At 41.3% G+C, this 22,554-nt stretch overlaps 1 protein-coding gene across 1 annotated transcript in view; it reads right to left on the bottom strand.

Moving 5' to 3' along the window:
* The window catches only part of ZW10 (zw10 kinetochore protein), a 34,298-nt gene that overhangs the window by 5,351 nt on the left and 6,393 nt on the right, over nucleotides 1-22,554 (bottom strand). The window contains exons 3-11 of the mRNA XM_004585080.4: nucleotides 21,479-21,580; nucleotides 21,237-21,314; nucleotides 20,925-21,084; nucleotides 17,831-17,983; nucleotides 16,801-16,992; nucleotides 13,334-13,497; nucleotides 9,713-9,895; nucleotides 4,965-5,203; nucleotides 1,837-1,908 (exon numbers count right to left, since the gene is read on the bottom strand). Of these exons, the coding sequence (XP_004585137.2) occupies nucleotides 1,837-1,908; nucleotides 4,965-5,203; nucleotides 9,713-9,895; nucleotides 13,334-13,497; nucleotides 16,801-16,992; nucleotides 17,831-17,983; nucleotides 20,925-21,084; nucleotides 21,237-21,314; nucleotides 21,479-21,580 (1,343 nt within the window). The remainder of the gene's footprint in view (nucleotides 1-1,836; nucleotides 1,909-4,964; nucleotides 5,204-9,712; nucleotides 9,896-13,333; nucleotides 13,498-16,800; nucleotides 16,993-17,830; nucleotides 17,984-20,924; nucleotides 21,085-21,236; nucleotides 21,315-21,478; nucleotides 21,581-22,554) is intronic.

Below are 22,554 nucleotides of genomic sequence, written 5' to 3'. Positions count from 1 at the left end.
GTTGCTGTGATTGATAAAAGCCACCACTCTTGTAATGTATTTATACGTTTTCTAACTGTCGACTTTGCAGATACTGGATGTAAGAGGCATTCTGTTCACTCCCATTCCCATTCACAGGGAAGTTACTCTGCCTCAATGTGACCTTACCCTGAGAACAATGGTTAACAATGTTAAACAATGGTTAACAATAAAGATTAAGGGAAGCAAGTTTACCTGAGTCAACTCTACACTAGAAACCTCAAAGAGCACTGCATAATTCCCTTGAAACCTAACTCAGATAAACCTGGGCAAATGCAAATTAATTTCCCTCTCTGCAAATCCCTATTTCATTTACATAATGAAATATTTAACTCTTTTCTAATTCCCTAGTTTTTAAAGTTCACTATCAATTAGTCACCTGGGAAATTTTTAAATACACATGTTTTCACTTCATCCCAAACAAATTAAACCACAACCTCTGCGAGGGAAATCAAAGCTTTGCAGGTTTGAACATTTTTCCCAGGTTATTTTAATCTTCATCCAGAATCATCACACTATTGCTTTAATTCTTCCACAAATATGAGGATGGCTTGGAAAAAAAATCTACTGTAAATCCATTAGCAGTCATTTAATTCGCACTTTCTAGTTTACTGACTTGATGGCAAGGCTTGGACACAGAACCCAGAAACTACCAACCTAAAACAGCTGTCTTCAACTTGGGATATCAGAATCACTGGCACAGCTGGTACCAAACCTATGAACCAAAAGCTGTAAGAATAGGGCATGGCCAGCGGCATGACCTAGTGGCTTAAGTCCTCGCCTTCAACACGCCGGGATCCCAAATGGGCGCCAGTTCTAATCCCAGCAGCTCCACCTTCCATCCCGGCTCCCTGCTTGTGGCCTGGGAAAGCAGTTGAGGACGGCCCAAAGCTTTGGGACCCTGCACCCGTGTGGGAGACCTGGAGGAGGTTCCAGGTTCCTGGCTTTGGATCTGCACAGCACCGGCCCATTGCGGCTCACTTGGGGAGTGAATAATCGGACAGAAGATCTTCCTGTCTGTCTCTCCTCCTCTCTGTACATCTGCCTTTCCAATAAGATAAATAAATCTTATAAAATAAAAAAGCACTCAAAACATTTGATTCAAGCAATAGAACACCTGGAGCCTTAAAGCTAAGTAATTCCAGATGAACAAAAAACAGAAGCTGGTAAGAAAATGCAGCCTACAATAATTAGGATGACTGACAGATTGTATTTGCCAGTTAAACAACATTCTCTGTGCTAGGTAAGTTCACACAGCCATGAATGCCAAAGAAAAATGTGATATGTTCACTAGAAAACAAGTTCTGAAAATTCCCCACACCAAAAACAGGGTTAAATTCTTTTGCATTTTTGGGCCCGGTGGCGCGGCCTAGCGGCTAAAGTCCTCGCCTTGAATGCCCCGGGATCCCATATGGGCGCTGGTTCTAATCCCAGCAGCTCCACTTCCCATCCAGCTCCCTGCTTGTGGCCTGGGAAAGCAGTTGAGGACAGCCCAATGCCTTGGGACACTGCACCCGCGTGGGAGACCTGGAAGAGGTTCCAGGTTCCCGGCTTCGGATTGGCGTGCACCGGCCGTTGCGGCTCACTTGGGGAGTGAATCATCGGACGGAAAATCTTCCTCTCTGTCTCTCTTCCTCTCTGTATATCTGACTTTGTAATAAAATAAATAAATCTTAAAAAAAAATAAATCGTTATAGGGAAAAAAATCACGCTTTATCGTAAATTTTAGGAACAAAAATATCTTTGGTGGGCAACACAAAATCATTTAACATAAACATTTAGGACATATGATTACACATGATACACAGTGGCACTTACTTGTGATATGTTGGTACAACATCATGGAATAAATGGAAGATATTTCTCACTGAGTAGAAAAGTTGAACAGCACTAAAAGAAAAAAGATTTAACAGGAATGCATAACGTTTTTATGAAAAGGATGGAAAAAAAATCCAAACTATATCTTCCTTTGGTCACTGCTACACACACCATTAATCCAGACACAAATATACATGCTAAACCAAAATCTAACCAGACTATAGCTTTAGACATCTGGACCCCTTAATAAATTTAAGAATAACAGCATTTGCCCCAAAGCCTCTTCCATTTATCAATTTGTGTTCTGCTGGTAGGCAGAGCCTTCTTTCAGTAACAAATGGAGCTAAGCCTCAAGCAAATGTCACCCCCTGGCTGAGGCACTCCGCAAAGGGCAGGGATCAACAGAGACACTCACTGGATTCTCTCAGAACCAGCCTGACTTGCAGCTTTCACCTTTTCTCCTTCTTTCTCAATGCAACGGGATGAATCAACATTTTCTAGGATAGAATCTAGCCCTCCAGATATGCTGCCCTTTAAATCTAGTCTTAAAACACCTAAAGATTATTATCAAAATATGCTTTAAAAGAGCAAATACAAGGCTTATGTAGCCTGAATCGACAAAGAATAACTTAAACTATGCATACTGAATAACTTAGAGGAGTTCCACAAATATTTCCAAAGTAAATCATAGTAACTATATCCAAAAACAGTGATCATTATTTATGACACCTGACTGAATTATTTCATTTTATTTTCACTGAATATCTTGCTGTTCAAGTTTGTTCTAGCACAGTTGAACTTATATTTATCCTATTAAAAATCATTTCTTGTACTGAAAAAAATCTCTAGAGATATTTAGCACAAAAATATTGTTTGGTTTTCTATATCCTCAAAAACTTACAGAAATATTGTCCTATATCTTTAACTTCTGATCTGGTATATTCCACGAGAATGCTATGTGAAGAAATAGTCATTTCTATGATTATTTTACCAAAGAAATATACGTCTCCTTAATTACGAAGTATTGTTCCCCCTTCCTTGTTATTAAAACTGAACAGATTTGCAAAGACACAATTCATTAAGGATATGCAAGTATATGGGTAAACATGTTTTTACTAGAACAAAATAGAAGACGGGGCAGCTTTGTATGTGAAGACGAAATGGAAAAAAAAACTAGAGGTATGAAATTGCAATTTGATTAAGTCACATTCTAATCGAAATTGTTTTCTATTACAAGAATGAGAAGTAAAAAAAATGCTGAAGCTGAACTCAAACTAAATAGGTTTTTGTAAACCTGCTTGACAATCATCTTGGGCTTCAGTCTGCCATTTTCTTTCCAGTTTAATCTAGGAGCAGGAAAGGAGCTTACCAAACAAAAAGAGATTCAATGCAAGATACGAAGTAGAGTTTGCAGTACCAAGAATACAAGAAGGATTAGAAGTCGTCTTGAAAAGGTGACATCAGGTGTTTGGTATGCTTCACTGTTTTCCTTTTACCTAGCACATTATTATCGCTTTAAAATTAAACATTTCATGCAAATTACCCTGATTTGATCAGTACATGATATACATATGAATTATCATACCACATCCCAGAAATGCAAACAACCATTAAATGCTAATAAAAACAGTTAAAAAAAAAAAGTTTAAGCAGATGGGAACATTAACTATTCTGATTTGAAAATTATATACTGTAAACAGATTTTGAAGTATCACATTGAACTCCCAAAAAATGTCAATTAAAAGTTGAAAAAGTTAGAGACCAGTGTTGTGGTACCACAAGTTAAGCTGCTGCCTACAGTGCCAGCATATGGTTGCTGGTTTAAGTCATATATGCTCCACTTACAATCCAGCTGCCCTGTTGTGCCTAGGGAAGCAGCGGAGGATGGCCCCAACATCTCGGGCACCTGTACCTACAATAGGACCCGGATAAAGCTCCTGGCTCCTTGTTTTGGACCGGCCCTCCAACTTTGCCTTTCAAATAATCTTTAAAAAAAAAAGTTGAAAATGTAATAAAAATATATGAAATGCAAATTAATTAAAGCCTAGATTTCAAAAAGTAAAAAAAAGAATGCAAGTGTAAGAATCACAGCAAGCTCGGATCGGCGCGCACCAGCCGTTGCGGCTCACTTGGGGAGTGAATCATCGGACGGAAGATCTTCCTCTCTGTCTCTCCTCCTCTCTGTATATCTGACTTTGTAATAAAATAAATAAATCTTTAAAAAAAAAAAAAAAAGAATCACAGCAAGCTGCCACAGATGGAACAGATGGTACTACTTTTGCTGTTACTACCAACATTAACAATAATAAATGGGGCCAGAGCCATGGGTAAACAGGCTAATCCCCCACCTTCAAACACCAGCATCCCATATGGGTACAGGCTCATGTCCCATCTACTCCACTTCCAATCCAACTCCCTGCTTATGGCCTGAGAAAGCAACAGAGAATCGTCCAAGTCCTTGGAATCCTTCACCCATGTGCAGACCAAGAAGTTCCTGACTCCTGACTTCAGATTAGCTTGGCTCTGGCCATTGTGGCTATCTGGGGAGTCAACATGGAAGATCTTTCTCTTTCTGTCTCTCCTTCTTTCTATACACCTACCTTTCAAATAAAAATTAGCAAATATTTTTAAAAAGCAATAAATGAACATTTGAATACTATTTTCTAAGAAATATTTTAAAAGCTTTGCATATGCTTTCTCATGTAATACTAGCTCAAGTAAAAAGTAAACAAAAATTTTTCAACTCTTGTTGAAAAATGATTAAGAATATTTAATGCCGGGCAAGCAGCACCAGCCCTTTCTTACCAATGTGAATGATCGAATCCGCAGTCGCCGAGTTCCAGGTTCGAGACCCCCAGAGCGACAAAACCAAAAGCAAAGAATATTTAATGCCAAAAAACCCCATTTGTTCATTCATATATGTGTAACAACCTTGCTTTAACATCTATGTTACTGCAAGTAAAAGTTAGGAATTATGTAACTCATGTGTATTATACTGTTTTTCTAGAAAAAAAAAAATCAACAGGATGAGAAAACCCAAAGAATTCCAGCTAATTTTTTTAATAAACGCATAATCAGACACGCATTTAGCCAAGACACTACCATCCTCAGACAACTTAGAATCATACCATTGATCACTACTGGTTGTTGCCTCTAGCAAAGTCTGATAGGCAAGTTCCATTAATTTCTTCACAGATTCACTGATGCGACATGTGGGCAAAGAGAAAGAATGTTGGTCCAAGCTATTTTCAGGCTCTAAATTCACCAGTTCATTGACCTGAGTTTTGGACACTCTCTGCACTTCTAGCTTGCCATCTTCAGGAGGACTGGGTAAGTTGACCACACTTGGTTGACAACTGGGAGTAATCTAAAGTTAAAGCATAAAAACAAAAACACATTGTTATTAGATTAATTCAAATATAAGCATATAGCAAAGAATAAACCACAGGCTGCTGCCATGATGATAAGGTTGGGACTCCACACAGTGACGCTAAGGTAAACACAGCCATGTTGTAATGAATGCTCCCTCCTGAGTGACAGCATGTCATGCTTTACTACGAAATTTCTCCAAGCACGCTCCTGGTACAAACAGCAAGCCCGTGTAATTGGCCCAAGATTCCAAACAAATAGGAAAATCCTTGAAAATTATTTTTTTTTCCAGACTATTCAAGTATAAGCAGCAGGACAACTGTATGTATGTTATACTGTCTAAGTACTAGGTAAATTAGTTTACATTAGACACATTATTCAGACTAGCATGCCCCTCCCTCATCAAAACATTGCAAATCAAAACTAAAATGGTCTCCCTAATATTTATACAGAATGAAAATCCCCAGACTTGGCTGCGACTAGATGAAAATACTTTAACCTAACTTTTTTTATATATAAATTTTATTTTTTATAATGATTACATGGTGGATCAGGATGGGAAGGATTGCGGTTTAGGGAAAATTGGGTGTACTCATTGCTTTCAAATTTGCTATTTCTTCTTGTTGTTTCTGGGGGAAGAGGAGAGACAAAAGGGGAAATCACCAATGACTGTCCACACGTCCCAATACCCAGGGATGAGGAAACACCACCTCACAGAACCCAGAGCCTCAATGTGTACATATCCCGAAGGTTCTGTCCAAGTGGTTTGGACAGTTCTGAACATTTTTTTAAAGATTTATTTATTTTTATTGGAAAGGCAGATATACAGAGAGGAGGAGAGACAGAGAGGAAGGTCATCCCTCTGATGGTTCACTCCCCAAACAGTCACAATGACCAGAGCTGAGCCAATCCGAAGCCAGGAGCCTCTTCCAGGTCTCCAACGTGGGTGCAGGGTCCCAAGGCTTTGGGCCGTCCTCGACTGCTTTCCCAGGCCACAAGCAGGGAGCTGGATGGGAAGCAGGGCTGCTGGGAGTACAATCGGTGCCCATATGGAATTCCAGCATGTGCAAGGCGAGGACTTTAACCATTAGGCTATCCTGCTGGGCCCTACTTCTGAATTTTAACAGCCATTAAACTCTTGATCTCATGATACTGATAATGGCTTTTAAGTCTTGCTTCTCAAAGATGCCTCAAAGCAAAATAGATCAAAAAGAGATGAAGCAACTGGAGGCAGTAGGCTCCCTACACCCACTGCAGGAACAGCAGCTCTGCTCTGTACATAAAGGCTCCAAACTGAATAAAAATGTCTAGGTCACAGACCTGACTCCTTAACTGATCATTGGTATGATACGTATTTCAGAAAGCTGTTATGAAGGGCTCGGCAGCATGGCCTAGTGGCTAAGGTCCTCGCCTTGATCCCATATGGCTGCTGGTTCTAATCCCGGCAGCTCCACTTCCTCTCTATCTCTCCTCCTCTCAGTACATCTGACTTTGTAATAAAAATAAAATAAATCTTAAAAAAAAAAAAAAAAAAGAAAGCTGTTATGAAGTTTATTTGCGAATCCAGATGTCATGGACTAGGTAGTCAAAAATTATGGCTAAGATTAGCACACTGATGAAAAAACTGACTGCGGGCCCGGTGGCGTGGCCGAGCAGCTAAAGTCCTCGCCTTGAGGGCCCCGGGATCCCATATGGGCGCCGGTTCTTATCCCGGCAGCTCCACTTCCCATCCAGCTCCCTGCTTGTGGCCTGGGAAAGCAGTTGAGGACGGCCCAATGCATTGGGACACTGCATCCGCGTGGGAGACCCGGAAGAGGTTCCAGGTTCCCAGCTTCGGATTGGCGCGCACCGGCCCATTGCGGCTCACTTGGAGAGTGAATCATCGGACGGAAGATCTTCCTCTCTGTCTCTCCTCCACTGTGTATATCTGGCTGTAATAAAATGAATAAATCTTTAAAATGAATAAATCTTTAAAAAATAAATAAATAAATAAAATGAATAAATCTTTAAAAAAAAAAAAAAAAAAAAGAAAAAACTGACTGCAGAGATGACAAAAAATACTGGCATCTGGTAGGTCAAGGCTCCACTGCACAGCCCTACAGAGCAAAGAGCTCTCTAGCCCCAGCTGCTGACAGCGCTCCCACTGAAAAGTCCTGACCTACAGCGAGCTGCATTAGGATTCAGGGGCTCAAGGAAAATGCAATTGCATAGAATACCAGATCTCAGAGATTATCTAGCTCAATTATCTCATGTTATAGAAAAGGAAAATGAGGTCCAACAAGGTTACAAGATTAAACCCAGCTGGACAGTAATCCAGAACTGCTGTTTACACCAAGAAGTTGTGAGAGAAGTAAAGGAGAGACATTAATTCATTCACCAAACGTTTACTGAGCACCGGAGCAGCAGATCCACACTAATGCGAACCAGGTACTTCACTGATTTTGGAGACACAACAGCAAACAAAACAGTCCCACATAAAATGCCTGCCCTCATGCTTACTTCTTACAGAGTGAGAAACAATCAATGATGCTCATAAAGTATTCTTTGGTGATGAGGAATATAAAGAAAAATAAAGCAGGCCTGGCATGGTAGCCTAACGGCTGAAGTCCTCGCCTTGAATGCCCCAGGATCCCATATGGACACTGGTTCTAATCCTGGCGGTCCTGCTTCCCATCCAGCTCCCTGCTCGTGGCCTGGGAAAGCAGTAGAAGACGGACCAAAGCCTTGGGACCCTGCACCCTGCATGGGAGACCTGGAAAGGCTCCTGGCTCCTGGCTTCGGATTGGCTCAGCTCCAGCCATTGTGGCCACTTGGGGAGTGATTCTTATGACGGAATAGCTTCCTCTCTGTCTCTCCTCCTCTCTGTATATCTGACTCTCCAATAAAAACTTAAAAATCCAAAAAAAAAAAAAAGAAGAAGAAAGAAAATAGATGACGAATTTTAAAACGTGATGAGGAAGCACTTTTTAGGCACAGCAAGTCATGTATGTGTGATGAGAGAGAACAAGAGATTGAAACGTTCTGAAACCCAGTGGGCCTTGCATGAGCACAGGACAGCAGTAACTGCAGAGTGCCTGGGGAAAAAATTAAAGAGCTGAGAATCAGAGTGAATGGGTGACATCCCACAGGACCTTGTCCGGAGCAGTAAGGTTACTGAAAGCCACTGGATTTTGTGTAGAAAAGTTACATAACCAAGTGTTATTTAGGTAAAGGAATCACTGCACAGTTCCTGCATGGAAGAGAGTCTGGCTCCCTAAACCATCCAAAGTTACACCACAATGTTAATATCTGTGTCCTTCATGTGGCTAATTATATTGCTGGAATGGACTCAGTAATGGGCTAACCCCCAAAGAAAGTGACAGGTGGCAGAATAAGGAATTAAACAAGGGCACACACAGGCTCTACATGATGGCGGGAAATGGCTGAGTGATCTTCTGCTAAGGGACTGTCTCGTTCTGCTTTGCTTTCATTTCACTAGTTTCCTGGATTTACCAAATAGTTTTTTTTATGTAAGATTGAAGTAAATAAAACAGAAAAGAAAATGCCTACAATTATCTAAGGTCCAAGGAGTAAATTACTCACAATGCAAACTACTTTGTCCATTGCTTTTGCAGGTTAATTATTTATACCCCTTTTATTTCCTTGTTTTCTAATTTTAATTTCGAAGCTATCAGAGCTAGCCAATTCTCCACCTGCTGGTGTCAGTTTGTGTCCCAGATGGTCTACTTCTGATCCAGCTCCCTGCTAATGGCCTGGGAACGTGGGAGAGGCTGGCCCAAATCCTTCTATTGCAGCCATCTCGGGAATGAGCCTGTAGATAGAAGCTCTCCGTCTCTCCTGCTCTCTAATTCTGACTTTCCAAGTAAAATAAATCCTTAAAAAAAAAAAAAAAAACTACTTTATCTATTTGACTAAGAGAAAAAGTCAACATTTTCACAATAAGATGTTCTAGACATAATAAGTCCAAGTATATTTGTCTCAAAAATATGTCCTAAAATCCTTACTAATGGGACTGGCACTGTGGTACAGTGAGTCAAGATACTGCCTGCAGTGCCAGCATCCCATATATGTACCTACTGCAGTCCAGGCTGCTCCACTTATGAACCAATTTCTCATTAATGTGCCTGGAAAAGTAGTTAAGAATGCCTCAAGTGCTTGGGCCCCTGCATCAATATAAAAGACCCAGAAGAGGCTACTGGCTCCTGGCTTCAGCCTAGCCCAGCCCCAGCTGCTGTAGCCACTTGGGGAGTGACCCACCAGATGGAAGACACTCCCCACCAAACATTTATACAGAATTTTGCAATGTAAACATCGCCCCACATGCATTATTTTATCTGGGCCTCACAACATCCGGTGATGCAGGTAGATACCGGTTAAAGGAAACCGAACTAACAGTCAGTAACTTGCCTCGGTAATCTCAGCAACTGTCATGCTCTCTTCCATCTTATTTCTATGTCTCAAAAAGAAGCAACTTCCTAAATACAATGCAATGACATAACTCTGATACCTTCACAGTATTGTGAATTTCAGATGTCATTAGGTTTCTGGCCGCCACAATCACGTCCTGGCACTTCTTGTTGGCAAAATGAGAATTGATGTTACGTGCATATTTCAGCAAGTCAGTGGTATCACCTTTTAAAAACCTCATCTCCTTTAGGGCTTTTTCAAATTCTTCAGTAGACTGAATGATCTGAAAAAAACACAAGGGAAAGTAAAAGGTTATGGTTCCAGGCCCCTCTTCAAATATAAAAATCTGTGGATGTTCAATTCCCTTATTTAAGTAGCACAATACTGGAATATAACCCACACATATCCTCCCATATAGATTAAATTATCTCTAGATTACTTCTAATATCTAATGAAATGTAAATTGCATGCATAGTCGACATACTACACTGTTCAGGGAATATAACAAAGAAAACTGTGTACATTTCAAAACAACTTTTTAAAAATATTTTCATTCCATATTTGGTTAAACCTACAATGGGAAACCCACAGACACAGAGAACTGACTCTGCATGCACTCCACAGAAAAAAGTAACAGAAATGGTCACTTAAGGTTTAGAAAAAAATCACCACTTAGCATAAAATATACTATTTTTCTAATATTTTATTATTAAAAATTATACATATTTGAGACAGTGTTGACATTTTGCTTTGTGATCCAAAAAAGCATTTTAACATATTTAATTTTCAAAATTTTGCCATAATCATTTCATATGTAGATATTATACACATACATACAAATATTTTTCTTAAAATTAGAGCTATTAATATCATATAATATGGGATTCCTGATAATTTCACAAATCAAGAAGGGTATTTTGTCATTTGGATTGTATAACTCAGTCAAGCCAAAATTTATATATATATACATACACCTAAAAATACATCAACACATTTTTAATATGCTTTCTATATATTAACTTCCACATTTCAATGAAATGTGATATTTGTCTTTCTGTGCCTAGCTTATTTCACTTAGTATAATGATCTCTAGTTCCATTTATTTTATTGCAAAATTCAGGATTTTGCTCTTTTTATGACTAAGCAATATTCCACTGCATACATGTATTACATTTTCTTTAACCACTCATTAGTTGATAGACATGTAGGTTGCCTCCATATCTTTCATACTGTAAATTGGGCTGCTAAAAACAAGGGAGTATAGTGCCAGCACAAGTACAGGGGCCAGCACATTGGCTCAACTGGCTAATCCTCCAAGTGTGGCATGCCATATGGGCACCGCTTCGTGTCTCAGCTGCTCCACCACCCACTCAACTCTCTTCTTGTGGACTGGGAAAACACTGGAGGATAGCCCAATGCCTTGGGACCCTGCACTCATATGGAGATCCAGAAGAAGCTCTTGACTCCAGGCCTCAGATCAGCTCGGCTCCAGCCACTGTTGCTACTCAGGGAGTGAACCAGCAGATGGAAGATCTCTCTCTCTCTCTTCTTCTCTCTCTGTAAATCTAATAAAAATTAATCTTCATCCCCCCAAAAAACAGGAGTATTGGTATTTCTTTTAATAAGCTGACTTCACTTCCTTTGGATATATTTCCAAAAACGAGACAGCTTAGCTCTATGGTAGACTCATAAAGTGGTGAGGACACTGCTGGGGATGCCCACACTCTATATTGGAATGCTTGGTTTGAGTCATGGCTCTGCTCCCAGTCCTGCACCTTGGGTAAGAGCAGGTAATGACTTGGGTAGTCACTGTCAGCACATGGGAGAGCTGCATCAACTTAACCTCTTAGCTTTGGCCTGATCTAGCCCTGGATCTTGAAGGAATTTGGGGAAGCGAATTAGCAAATGGAAGATCTCTAATAGTCTCTCATTCTGCTTCTCTGTCTTTCAAATAAATAAAGCAAATCTTTAAAACAAATGCATTAGGGCCCAGAATGGTAGCCTAGTGGCTAAATCCTCACTTGCATGCATCCAGCTCCCTGCTCGTAGCCTAGGAAAGCAGCAGAGGATGGCCCAAAGCTTTGGGACCCCACACCCACATAAGAAATCAAAAAAAAGGGCCCGGCGGCGTGGCCTAGCGGCTAAAAGTCCTCGCCTTGAATGCCCCGGGATCCCATATGGGCGCCGGTTCTGGTCCCAGCACCTCCACTTCCCATCCAGCTCCCTGCTTGTGGCCTGGGAAAGCAGTGGAGGACGGCCCAATGCATTGGGACACTGCACCCGCGTGGGAGACCCGGAAGAGTTTCCAGGTACCCGGCTTCGGATTGGCGCGCATTGGCGCGTTGCGGCTCACTTGGGGAGTGAATCATCGGACGGAAGATCTTCCTCTCTGTCTCTCCTCCTCTCTGTATATCTGACTGTAATAAAATGAATAAATCTTTAAAAAAAAAAAAAAAAGAAATCAAAAAAAAAACTCCTGGTTCCTGGCTTTGGATCATCAGCTCTGGCTCTGGCTGCTGCGATCACCTGGAGGGTCAACCAGTGAATGGAAGATCGTTTTCTCTGTCTCTCCTTTCTGTAAATCTAACTTTCCAATAAAAATAAATAAATCTTTTAAAATGCATTAAAGAGACTATGTTAAATAGAAATTTCTCTTTCTAAAAAAGACATTTATTCATTTTTTGAAAAGTAGTTGCACAGAAAGAAGACAGAGAATCTTCCAACCACTTGTTCTCTCCCCAAATGGTTGAAACAGCAAGGTGCAGCCAGGCTGAAGCCAGGAGTCTAAACAAAATCCAGGCTTCCCATCTGTGAGTGGCAGGAACCGAGTATGTGGGCCATCTTCCACTGCTTATCCAGGCTCATTAGCAGGGAACTGCATCAGAACAGGAGCAACTGGGACTTAAGTTGGCACCCATAAGGGATGTTCGCACTGCAGGAGCTTCTTCCAGGTCTCCCACATAGGTGCAGGTCACAAGGGTTTGGCCGTCCTCAACTGCTTTCAGGCCACAAGCAGGGAGCTGGATGGGATGCGGAACAGCCAGGACACAAGCTGGCGCTGATATGGGATCCCACCGCCTTCAAGGTAAGAACATTAGCAACCAGGCTGCTGCACTTGGACCCTTTTTATTTCTTAAGATTTATTTATTTTTATTGGAAAGTCAGATACACACAGAGACAGAAAGATCTTCCATCCGCTGGTTCACTCCCCAAGTGGCCACAACAGCCAAAGCTAAGCTGATCTGAAGCCAGGAGCCAGGAGCTTCTTCCACGTCTCCCACACAGATGCAGGGTCCCAAGGTTCTGGGCCATCCTAGACTGCTTTCCCAGGTCACAAGCAGGGAGTTGGATGGGAAGCGGTACCAACGGGATTAGAACTGGTGCCCATATGGGATCCCGGTGCAAGGCGAGAACTTTAGCCACATGACGCCCTTAAATGGTTCTTATTTGTTCTTATTCTTTGACTAGCATATAATGCTTGCATGTTTTTATGTAGTATCATATGTCATTGCAACACAGACACATAGCATCAAGCAATTAGCAGTTCTACTTCCTTATTTTTATGTCCACAGTTTACCAGCACCTCTCTTTCAGTTGTTATATGGTATAGAATACATCACTGCGAACTATGGTTATCATACTGTACTGTGAAAAACTAGAACCTAATACTTCAATCTAACATTAGTAATTTGTTAAAAACACTGACATCTCTAGTTTTTACCTCTTCATATTGCTGTAACTTGCTGCTATTTGTTGGAATGGAATAAACCAAACAGTTTTTGATGAGGCACTCAGACAAGTCTTCCCAGATTATATCACCAAGTATCTCAGCCAATACAACTGCAGAAGATTTTTCATTTTCCAAGTCAGTGTCAAGAGGCAAATCTGAATTCAAAGAAAAACAAAATTTAATAAAAACACCATTGAAAGCCCTAACGCATTAAGTTCCCTATTTTTCTAGAATTCTTTCAGATAATGGGAGGCAAACAGCACAGATGATTTCTGAGCCTTGTCAAATGGCTGCATGGTACATACATGATACATTACTGTTTCATATTTACTGCTCAAATGAATCTTCTGCACGATTACTGTCTGAACTCTGTAACAGTAAGACATTAAGCTATTTATAATCTACTCACGTGATATGAAATATGATAAAAATTCATAAAAGTTATGCATTCCAAGTTGAAACTGATTTAAAAGAAAATCTGACTCCTTTAAAATAATAAACATATTTTCTGCATCTCTGCAAAGAATCTGAGCATTTACCCTAAGAAAAAATAAATAAACATCTTACATAAAGCAAGATATCTGGCCTACCAAGCAGAACATTTCGATACATCCTCTATAGCTCAGTAGTTTCTGCCAACACATTTTGAGAGCATCGTATTTAGATAGCCGTAAGAACCTGCAGCCAACATAGAAGCCCTAACTGCCAATGTGACCTAATCTGGAAATAAAATCTTCAACCAGATAATTAAAATTAAATGAAGTCAGAAGGGTAAGACCCCAAGTTATTATGATTGATGTTCTTGTAACCAAAGCAAGACACCAGAGATGCCAGCACACAGAGAAGCTACGTGAAAACATGGAGAGAAGCTTCGGGGAAAGCCAAACATGCCAACGCTAGCACAAGCAACGAAGATGATGAGAAGACTGTAAAATCAGGTCATTCAAAAATCCTAAGGGTGTTAATATCAGTGATGAGATGCAAGGAGCACAACTGTAAGGAAACGAAGATACATCAGATGTAATGGGAGCTAAACTCGCTCTGGATGGTATCACAAAACAGAAACAGCAATAATAAAGCACACCTGGCCAGGTAAGCTTTTTAAAACACTACCCTACACATTTACTTCGTAAATCTCAGTATAGTTAGGAGATAAGAGTTGTACTCAGAGCTGTCCAGAGGGTGACACCTGCAGAGGTGAGTTTTCTGACCCTGAAGGAGCTCAGGGTGGCTACAGAACCAGCTATGCACTGCCACAGAGGAGACTTTAGCAACAGAGATGCCAGAACCAAACCACCTCTCTGATCCTGTCTACTTCTCGGAAATAACTTTGTATTTCTGGAGCAGACATCTGGTCTAGGGATTAAGTCATTAATTAGGATTCCTACATCCCGCTTGAGAGAGCCTAGGTCCAGTTTCTGACTCCATTTGCTAATGCAGATCCTGGCAGACGGCAGTGATGGCTCAGGTAACTGAACCCCTGCCACCAAGAAGGGTGACCTGGAGTCAATGCCAGACACCTAGCCTGGGACTCCAGTGTGCTGAGGGCACTAGGGAGAGAATAAGCACAAGGAAATTCTCCTTCCGCCTCTCAACTTAAAAGAAAAAAAAAGTATTTTGTTTTTCAAAAGTAAGTTTCTCCCTAAGTGGAAGATCTGGGAACAAGAAATGCTACCTTGGATTTCTATACAAATCCGTTTTTCTTCTCTACTCCTGTCAAAATTACACAAAGAATTCCCTGCTCTAAATGTAAATTACTTTTATATCAGTAAACAGTTTATTAATATCAGGAAGGACTACAAACAATAGCAGCATTTCTTGTTGCGCCACAGCAGGACAGCTCAGCTGAACTATTCAACCAAACAACTGAGAACAGGGCTGACACTGCGGCACAGGGAGTTAACTAGAGCTGTGAAGCCAGCATCTCAAATTAGAGAGCTGCTTCAAGTCCTGCCTCTGCCACCAGTCCAGCTCCCTGCTAATATGCTCTCAAAGGGAGCAAAAGTTGGCCCAGGAGCTCCATGTGGGAGATCTGGGTGGAGTTCCTGGCTACTGGCTTCAGCCAGGGCTAGCTCTGCAGTTGTGGTCAACTGGGAAGTGAACCACAGGATGTAAAACCTTTCTCTGATACTCTGCCTTTCAAATAAATACATAACTATTATAAAAATAACAATGGGATAACTAAAGAAAAGCAAATCAGGAAAAACACCACCACTAAAATAAAACACAAGGGGTGGTGTCTAGCATAGCAGTCAAGATGGAGCTGGGAGATCAGCCTGGTGACAGAGCAAGTTAATGCTCTGCACCTTCACCCTATACTGGAACGTTAGCTGGATCCCCAGCTTCTCCACTTCCAATCCAGCTTGCTGCTAATGTAAGTTAGTTAATCCTAGTAAGAAAACTAATGTATTCCTGCTAATGAGAGGCAGCAACGATAGCCCAAGTACCCATATAGAAGACCCAAGAGGAGTTCGTTAGGTTCCTTCTTCTGGCCCAGCCCTGGATGGACCTTTGGGATTGGGAGAACGAATGAACTAGCAGATGGATATTTCTGTGTGTCCGTATGTGAGAGAGAGAAAGAGGGAGGGAGAGAATGTGAGTGTGACTCTTTCCAATGAATTAATTAATAAAAAAAAAATCACTGGGGAGTCCACATGCCAGGACAGAGTGTCTGAGCTCAAGTCCAGGTGCTTCTTCAGATTCTAGCTTCCTGCTATGAGAAACCCTCAGAGGCAGGAGATGAGATCTCAAGTACCTAGGCCCCTGCCACCCAGTGGGAGCCCTGCATTGAGTTTTCTGGCTCTGCAGGCAGGTATTTGGGAGATTTCTCTAGTGCTTTGCCTCTCTGCCCCTCAAAAAAAATAACAAGTTAAATACAAGAAGAAACTAACAGTATGTAACCAACATGCTGAATTAACTGTGATCTTTTTTTGACTGCTTTCCCAGGCCACAAGCAGGGAGCTGGGTGGGAAACGGGGCCACTGGGATTAGAACTGGCGCCCATGTGGGATCCCAGCATAGCCAAGGTGAGAACTTTAGCTGCTAGGCCACCATCGCAGGCCTTATATGTAATCATTTCTTATGTGAAACTGTGGTCTGTTCATATTAACATTTTCCCTCTGAAATTTGTAAAACAGCACTTCCTTAATTTCTGTTTATCTTACTAGGATAATTAAAGCTAGGGTATCAAAATGCGTTGCTCCACTAAGTGCAATGAGAAAATTAGAGCCTAGAAGTAAATAAAACACTACTAAGAAAATCTGGATATCACTGATAACCCTGTTCACCCAAAGAGAACAGTGGGTAGGAAGGTAACCATTTGGCTCCAATGGCACACTTTACTCACTTCTGCCCTCCCTTCATTCATGACACGGGCATTTCCACTTCAAAATAACATTTGCTACTGAAATAATTTTCACTTTTCCAGAATGTAAAAGCACTGCCTGAGGGATACATACCCAAGAGTTGTTTCTGAAGCACTTCCAGTACGAGCCTGATCCTCCCAAAAACCTCAGGCGGCGACGGATGCTCCAAATCAGTCGTCGTAGAGTCAAAACGAAGAACAGTCATGTTGGGCTGGCTTTCCACCACAGCAGAAAGGGCTGGGCAGGACGTCAGAGGCCTGAGGATGTACTTCAGCAGCATCTGACCTGAAAAGTCACACAGACACTCATCAGAAATCACTGCAAGCAATTCTGTTCAAAAGATCACACACACACAAGGTAACACGGATGCGGGCAGAACTCGGCACAGGTGTTATGATGCCACTTGAGATGCCTTAGCTGCCTGTCAGAGTCCAGCCATCCAGCTTCCTACTCATGTACAGATGATGACAAGACCTTGGGTCCTTGCCAGTGACAGGAGGATTGGATCACAGCTCCAGGAGCTCGCCTGGGGCCAGCTCAGCCTTGGGACATAGCATCTGGGAAATGAACCGGTAAATGGAAGATCCTTATCTCTCTCTGCCTTCCAAATAAAAATGAAAATAAATTATATGTCTATATTTATTCACGTATGTATAATGATCTGTATATAATCATGATCTATATATTTCAGTTGTTAAAACTTAGATGTATTTATATTTGTATATATCATCTATAATTACGTAAACAATGTTATTTATATATAAATGTGTATATATATATATATATATATATATATATATATATAAGTTTTAACAAACAAAATATACATACCATGATTACATACCAACCATTATGTACTGTAGATTTTCCCACTGAAATTGCTAACATTGTCTTATGGATTTCAATTTACTCCACAAATTAAATGAAATTAATAGAAGCTAATTTTTATTTTTAAAAAATCCAAGCCCTTAAAAAAGGGATAAAATTAAGACAATTACTTTTGAGGAGTTATGAGGCCTTACACTACCATTAACACTCCCCAGATAATACTATAATCTCTTCTGCCTCTTCTTTCACTGGGCCTTGTGAGTTTCTGTCAGTCAAATGAAGTAGCATACTTTACCGAATGATTTAAGCTTCATATGCAGCTCTCCAAGAATAAAAAACGCCAAAAGTATAGAACTGATTGGCGACACTGAGGTCTTGTCCTCTTTCTGGGATTGTTCAGTACATAAATGAAGTTCCGTTTGCAAGCAAGATTCCAAGCTGCTGGTATCTAAGAAAATGGAGGAAAAATATTAGCTGTTTCAGCAACACAAAATGTTGCCAGTCTATTCTTCAGAGCCCATTCTCTACTGAGATTTATAAGTATGCATTTTTACTACAATATACATATACTTCTAATGCAACCAAATATTGATTCTGACATACATGTCCATGGTATAAACAGGAAATGAACTTTTTAGTATATTATAAGAATAAACATAAATGCAAAAGAAAGTTAATAGGCCTACAAGAAATGCTTACAAAATATGTACTGAATGACTGAATGAAGGCAAGAGATAAGAAAGAAAAGTTCCTAGTTCCATAGATTTCCTTTTCTACATTCATTCTTACTAAAAGAATAGCCTATCAAACAAGCTTAACAGGTAGGGTATGTTTCAATAAAAAATTCAACACACCTGTCACTGTCTATTAATTTATAGTCCACTTGGCAACAGAACCTAAAATCTTCTAGATTTTCATTTCAAAATACGTGACACATGCACACACATGTTGGAAGGCAAAAACATGGATACTGGAAAGGAGGTAAGCAGACACTGAATATGAGGTTTCCCATCAAATACACTAAATTTCAAGATCCAGACTTAGAAAACACACCCAACTATAATGGCATGTCTTTTACATGGTACCCCCTGAGGTTTTACACTCAGGCCAGATAACACACCAAAGGAAACTCATGTTCAAAGAAAGGTGACAGAAGTCACAGCCAAGGTCAGAGTAATCCCATTTCTTCTATTTGCAAATCACTCCCATCTCATGATTTTGCCACCATTTTCCCCCAAGGACTGAAAAAGTCTGAACCAAATCCCCGCTCATAAGCCTACTAGCCCCACTGTCCTGTCTCAGCAAGAGAAAAAAATAATTGAAACATCTTGGGCCCGGCGGCGTGGCCTAGTGGCTAAAGTCCTCACCTTGAACGCACCAGGATCCCATATGGGCACCGGTTCAATCCTAGCAGCTCCCTGCCTGTGGCCTGGGAAAGCAGTCGAGGACGGCCCAAAGCCTTGGGACCCTGCACCCACGTGGGAGACCTGGAAGAAGTTCCTGGCTCCTAGCTTTGTGTCGGCGCAGCACCGGCCATTGTGTTCACTTGGGGAGTGAATCATCAGACGGAAGATCTTCCTCTCTGTCTCTCCTCCTCTATGTATATCCGCCTTTCCAATAAAAATATATAAACCTTTTTGTTGTTGTTGTTTTTAAATTTATTAATTACATTGCATTATGTGATACATTTTTATATGCACTGGGATTCCCCCCACCCCTCCCCACACTCTCCCCCCACGGTGGATTGCTCCACCTTGTTGCATTTCCATAGTTCAAATTCAGTTGAGATTCTTTCATTGGAGGTATTTACCAAGCATAAAGTCCAGCATCTTATTGTCCTGTTAAGTTCAATAGTTTCTTGGTGAGACCATCTCTGGTCTGAAGGTAGAGCCAGCAGAGTATCATCCCAATCAATCAAAAGCCCCAACATAATATTTATAACCAATTACATTATGGCATTAATTGACATGGTATTGATTAACTAATATGTTAATAGGAAAATGCAGGTTCTCAACCACAACCTGTGACTTCTTCATAGACATTTCAATTTTGGTTTATATTCAACCGTGTTCTATACACCTTAAAATGGCTACAGATTGCCATTAGCAGTTTATAGCATTGAAGCATGACTTCTCTGAACCTGGCTGTTTTTTGGGTAGTCTAACTCTATAAAAAGACATATGTCAACAGTTTAGGTGAACAGTTTTAGGAGGGGTGTGCAGAGAAATCTCCAATACCCCAGTGAGGAGTAACTAATCTTTGTGTCCCACCCAGTGAGTTATAAGTGCATCCCTGCTGACCGTTTCCTGTCTGATTCTAAGCTTTCCTTGTTGTTCTCTGTCTATTCTAGTTTTGTTTGTTTGTTTGTTTTGAGGGGTTTCTGGAGCAATCCTGATGGTCATTACGAGAGAGGGTGGGGACCCAAAGTTGGAAGCAGGCAAGGACCAAAGAAAGCTCCTCTCCCTAGTCCCGAAGGAAGTTTACTGTTCTTCCCTTTCTGTAGACCGCTCAGGGATCCTGGTTGTCATTCCGATGACCTTGGATCCTGCAAGACAGGACTTGGGCTTCTTCCATCCCATGTGGTAGATCCAAATGGGGGTGGGTGACCTCAGAGTTCTCAGACTCCGAAGGCACTCCATTTCCCCGTGGTCTCCTTGGCAGTAGGGATGTAGTCCTCGGTGCTCGTACTGATAGTCCTTGGTGAGGATATGGGAGTTTTCAGGGTTGGGATACAAGCCTCCTCCTGTCCCCCTGCTCCACTCTGGGTCCCCCTGCTCTATGCGTGTGACCTCCTGTTAAGAGGTTGTTAGGATTGCTCCTGATTCCCCCTATAAGCCTTTGTAGTTTTGCTATTGTTTAGTGCTGATTCGAGTCTGTTGCCTATGAGTTACCAGTTATGATCCTGATAGGTTATACTTCCCATCTTCCTCACACCTTCTAGGGTGATGTAAGATTTCTCTGCTCTCCCTCCCCATTTCCGAGTAGCATAGGGCCTTACAAGCATATTAGGTTTTTTTTTAAAAAAAAAAGGAAACATCTTCAGGTATTCTTGCCAAGATAAACTTTCTAGATTATAGCAGGTGGGAAACTTAGTACCGTCTCAGACTGCTACCACACTTTCACACGTGAACCCCACTCCAACAACAATCTCCCCTCACTTCCTGAGAAAAGTAGACAGAAAGAAGTACAGGAGGTAAGGAGAGGGTACTTTAGTGACCCTTACGAGCTGATTCTAACTGCACCTTGCCTAACAGGAGAACTCAATACAGATTCAGAAGACTATGAGTGAAATCTTCCCCATCTGCCAATACAAAATATTTGAGATATATTCAGAGAGCACACTGATTCAGGCAGATTAAGCAAAGCAGTCCACCTGAGCTCAGCAGCACCTTTTGATGGTGGGAACTTCCACACAATCAGCTTCTGCCACTCTTCCCCAAGGTGATAAAGTATGTTCTGTTTCTGTATGGTGAGCTCCATGCTGAGAGACTTCAAGATTTTTAAATCAAAGCATTTTCTGGATTTTAAAGACTTCAAGCATTTCTGTGCCTGGTGATGAAACAGAATCACTGTTGAACATTCCATCTGGACTCAAGAAAATTAGCATTCATCTGTATGATGATAAGGAATACAGAGAACTCAAAATTTACTAAAAACAAGAATAGCACTAACTGGCCATGCTTAAAGGAAGCATTTAGTACCTCTTCCAGACGCCGAGCTGCAGGGACATACTTCTTCTCTGTGAGTGAACAGTTATATTCTTCAATAGCAGTAGAAAACTGAAAAGATAGGTGTATAAGGTATGTTATTTTACACATCCTGTTATTGCAAGCCTACCTTTAAAATATAAAATGTGACCACTTAGGGATATCCACTGAATAGAGACCAAGTGAAAAGAAGTAACTTTCTCAGCAAGGAAGCAAAGAAGTTCCGGTGTACTGACCTCTTGTAGCTGTTTCAGCAAACCTAGCACTACTGAGTCTCTTTCCAATTGTTGTTTCAAGTCTGTAAATTCAGCAGTTGACACATGAAGATCCCGACGGACCTGGTTCACACATCAAAGACAAGTATTTAAGTTAGACCAAGTCTAAGAAATAAAACATTTAATCAGTAAAATGTATCAAGTCAATATAATTCACAAGAAAAAGTAAATGTTGGTTAAGAATGGAATAAAAATCACAGAAATGGGGACAGGCACTCAGCTTAGAAATCCAGATGCCAACTATAACACACGCATCCCACATCAAAGTGCCCTAGCTCTCTCCTAATGCAACCATGATGACTCAAGTGACATATCATGCCACCCACATGGGAGATCTGGACGGAGGTCCTGGCTCCTGGCTCTGGCCACAGCCAGGGCATCTGGTGACGCAACCAATGGATGGGAGCTCAGCTCAGTCTGACTGTCTGTCAGGCTATTTCTTTTTTTTTTTTTTTTTTTTTTTTTCTTTTAAGATTTACAGAAATCCACTGGTTCAGTCCGTAAGTGGTCACAACACTTGGAGCTGAACCAATCTGAAGCCAGGAGCCAGGAGCTCCCCACACGGGTGCAAGGTGCCAAGGCCTTGGTCTGTCCTCTACTGCTTTCCCAGGCCGCAGGCACGGAGCTGGATGGGAAGCGGTGCAGGTGGGACACAACTCAGTGTCCATATGGGATCCCACCCAGCACATGTAAGGAGAGGACTTCAACCACTAGGCTATCGTGCCAGGCCCATCAGTCTATTTCTAATTTTCAAAATTAGCAAATAAAATTACACTTCCAATATTCATGACTGTTAATAACACAAAGTAACGAAATAAACAAACATGGAGCAGGGACAGTGGGAGCAGTAAATTAAGCCACAGCTTGGGATACCAGCATCCCATGTAAAACAGCCAGGAGTGGAGTCCCACCTCTGCTTTTGATACAGTCCTGCTCATCCTGGAAGGGAGCCAATGACAATTCAAGACATGAGACCCTGCCACTCCCACGGAGATCCAGATGCAGTTATGGACTTTATGTGGACTAGCCCTGGTTGC

This window comes from Ochotona princeps, chromosome 4 (assembly GCF_030435755.1).
Source record: "Ochotona princeps isolate mOchPri1 chromosome 4, mOchPri1.hap1, whole genome shotgun sequence".
Lineage (NCBI taxonomy): Eukaryota > Metazoa > Chordata > Mammalia > Lagomorpha > Ochotonidae > Ochotona > Ochotona princeps.
This window is presented reverse-complemented; position numbering and strand designations above follow the sequence as displayed.